The sequence below is a fragment of the Haliaeetus leucocephalus genome, unplaced genomic scaffold (genome assembly GCF_000737465.1).
Source record: "Haliaeetus leucocephalus isolate CR32 unplaced genomic scaffold, Haliaeetus_leucocephalus-4.0 Scaffold497, whole genome shotgun sequence".
Taxonomy (NCBI): domain Eukaryota; kingdom Metazoa; phylum Chordata; class Aves; order Accipitriformes; family Accipitridae; genus Haliaeetus; species Haliaeetus leucocephalus.
Window position 1 is genome coordinate 1 of NW_010972933.1, and position 442 is coordinate 442.

General features: G+C 76.2%; 1 protein-coding gene across 1 annotated transcript in view; it reads left to right on the top strand.

Moving 5' to 3' along the window:
* Positions 1-6: 6 nt before the first annotated feature.
* Positions 7-442, top strand: part of LOC104836981 (toll-like receptor 13) — a gene marked incomplete at its 5' end in the record, with an annotated part of 2,651 nt that continues 2,215 nt past the window's right edge. Inside the window, one exon of the mRNA XM_010575816.1 lies at positions 7-442. This exon is cut by the window's right edge and continues 1,758 nt beyond it. Coding sequence (XP_010574118.1) covers positions 7-442 — 436 coding nt within the window.

Here is a 442-nt window from a genome sequence, read left to right on the forward strand (position 1 = left end):
TCGCTGCTCACCCTGCGCCTCTGCAACAACTCGCTGCGGGGGCTGGCCGGCGGGACCCCCGGGCTGCTGCCCGCCCTGCGGACGCTCGACCTCTCCTACAACAACATCTCGGAGCCGGCGCCTTTCGCTCGGCTCTGCCTGCGCAACCTGGGTTGGCTGCGGCTAGCCGGCAACCCCCTGGACGTCTTCGGGCTGCTGGAGGTCTCGGACGTGCGGCCGCGCAGCGTGGACTTCTCGGGGCTGCGGCTGGGGTCCGGCGGGGTGGACGAGGCGTGCCGGCGCCTGGCGGGACCCCGGCTGCAGCGGCTGCGGCTGCGCCGCAACGGCATCGGGGTGCTGCCGGACGAGGCGCTGGCTGCCTGCCCCCTCATCGGCACGCTGGACCTCTCCGGCAACCGGCTGCGGGGGCTGGGGTGCGCCGGGGGGGCCGCGCGGGCCGGGG